The 2,386-nt window shown below is 38.8% G+C and overlaps 1 protein-coding gene across 1 annotated transcript; it reads right to left on the minus strand.

The window, feature by feature from the left end:
- Positions 1-548: 548 nt before the first annotated feature.
- On the minus strand, positions 549-1,508 carry LOC114684269 (olfactory receptor 10Q1-like). The gene has a single exon (XM_028858782.1). It carries the CDS (start codon positions 1,506-1,508, stop codon positions 549-551), a length of 960 nt encoding a protein of 319 aa, XP_028714615.1.
- Positions 1,509-2,386: the final 878 nt, after the last annotated feature.

The following is a 2,386-nucleotide window of genomic DNA, read 5'->3' on the forward strand; positions in this document are numbered from 1 at the left end:
TTATTCCACAGCATTAAACACAGAGAAAGAGATTTATTTTTGGAAAATATTCATCCTTCAAAATTGTAAGTAACCCCCTTTTGTGGAGCATCTCTTCCTCCTCAGGAGGTTGCATGTAAGCAGACAGCAGCTGTTATTCAAATGCAGCATGTATGTGAGGTTCCCAAGAAAGCCACTGTCATGCGTGAACTGAGAATCTTTTATTTAAATAATACAATTTATTAATTTTCTTTTATTTATGCAAGTAAGACCAGAGGTAAACATTCCAAATCTATTGAAAATTCTCTGTCTATTCTTAAGCTATCATTTTCTGGGTTTTATTTATTTATTTTTTGGAGATTATGTAATTATAACATTTCTCACTTCTCTTTCCTCACTCCAATTTTAAAAGTATTCCATAATTTCAAGAAAATAAATATAGCTATCAGCAGCATTCACAGTAAAATGAAAATAAAATGTGACATTTAGTAAACTAAATAATATAATTGACATTTTCAGTTGATTGGTTTAACTGACAGACCCAAATCCCTTGCTACAATCAGACGCTGTTAGCTCCAATGAGAAGCAGTTTTACGGAAGATGGAGTTTCTTAGGGCACCTTTGACATCCTTGTTCCTAAGGGTGTAAATTAGAGGATTGAGTAATGGCGTTACAAATGTGTAAACCAAGGCGATTTGGCGGTCCTCATCATCTGAGGTGCTGGAGCGCGGTCTCAGGTACACCAGGCTACAGCCACCATATTGTAGCAAGACAACAGTGAGGTGGGAGGAACAGGTGGAAAAGGCCCTTTGGCGGCCCTCTGCAGAGTGCATGCGCAGTATGGTAGAAGCAATGAACACATAAGAAATGAAGATAAGCAAGAATGGGACTGTTAGCACCAGGATGCCCACAACATAAAGTACTGCCTGGTGCACATGGATGTCAGCACAGGCCAGGCGCAGAACTGGGGGCACATCGCAGAGGAAGTGGTTGATTTCCCTGTGGTGTCCACAGAAGGGCAAGGTGAAAATTAAGGCGGTGAGCTGCAAGGAAAGGAATAGAGCCAAGTTTAAGGAGCCCAGTACCATCTGGAGGCACAACTTCCGGGTCATGATGAGGCTATAGTGCAGAGGATAGCAGATGGCCACATACCGGTCATAAACCATGATTGCTAAGAGAAAGCAGTCAGTGCCTCCTAGAGTGAGGAAGAAGAACATCTGTGTGCCACAACCAGCCAGTGATATAGGCTTCTGTATTCCCACGATGTTGGAAAGCATCAAGGGCACCACATCTGTGGTGTAGCAGATTTCCAGGAGGGACAGACTGCCCAGGAAGAAATACATGGGTGTGCGCAGCGAGCTGTGTGTGCATACCACCCAGATGATGGCAGTGTTTCCACAGAGGATCATCAGATAGAGCAGGAGGAAGAGTGTGAAGAGGAGAGCCTGGAATTCAGGGACATTGGTGAACACCCGGAACACGAACTCAGGGGTCCCAGACTGGTTGAGACCAGGTTTCCCAGACAGCATGTCTTGTGCGAGAAGAACAAGAAATGAATTCACAGTCTGAATTTTTTTTTCTTAGAAATCTCCATGAATGATAGAAATGCTTATCTATGGACACATCTCCAAGACCAAAGCTTGTAGATGATTCTGGTCAAATGCTTTTTATTTTTTTTATCTTAGTAGTTTAGCTAAACTGACAAGTTCTAACATTTTGTGTGTATGTAAAAGAAAAAAGTATATTTTGTATATATCTCCTAAAAAGTATGTTGGTGTACTTAAAATTAGATGAATAGATGCAGTGATCATGTTTTTAGTATACGTTCTTATCCAAATAAATCGTAGACAGTAAGTATAGATCCTAGTTATATTTTACAATAAAATTCAATCACTACCAAGATAAAGATACAAAATATATGCACTCACTTTTCCTATTCCTCTCATTCTTATGTATCAGAGCTATCATCAATCACTTACCTTTTATTACTGCTGTTTATCTTAATCATGTTTCAATTTCTGTATGCAATGATAATGTATGTACTTTATTGCACCTGGCTTACGTGTCATATCTGAAAATTTTTCTCAGTTGTTCTTTCAATTCTTAGTGCTAATGCTATGTTCTCTTTACAGCCTTATCATGCTCTACGTTGTGACCACACTAATTTTCATGAGACATTCACTTTACATCCATTATATGTACTCCGTATCAAACTAGGCAAAAATCTTTAACCCCACCTTTTATACTAGACACTTTTCATATATTTGTCCCTTCCTGAATATTTTATTTTTCTAAATTTCCCATTGTAAACCAAAGCTTTTTGTCTTGGAAAAAAAATTGCACAACAAGGAACTACACAAAACTGTGTTGAAGTTAGAGTACTGCTACCTAAGATATGAATTGATGA

This window comes from Peromyscus leucopus, chromosome 1, assembly GCF_004664715.2.
Source record: "Peromyscus leucopus breed LL Stock chromosome 1, UCI_PerLeu_2.1, whole genome shotgun sequence".
NCBI lineage: Eukaryota > Metazoa > Chordata > Mammalia > Rodentia > Cricetidae > Peromyscus > Peromyscus leucopus.

Bases quoted from the DNA above. Each gene is read 5' to 3' on its own strand.
- LOC114684269 (XM_028858782.1), bottom strand. From the start codon at position 1,508: ATGCTGTCTGGGAAACCTGGTCTCAACCAGTCTGGGACCCCTGAGTTC.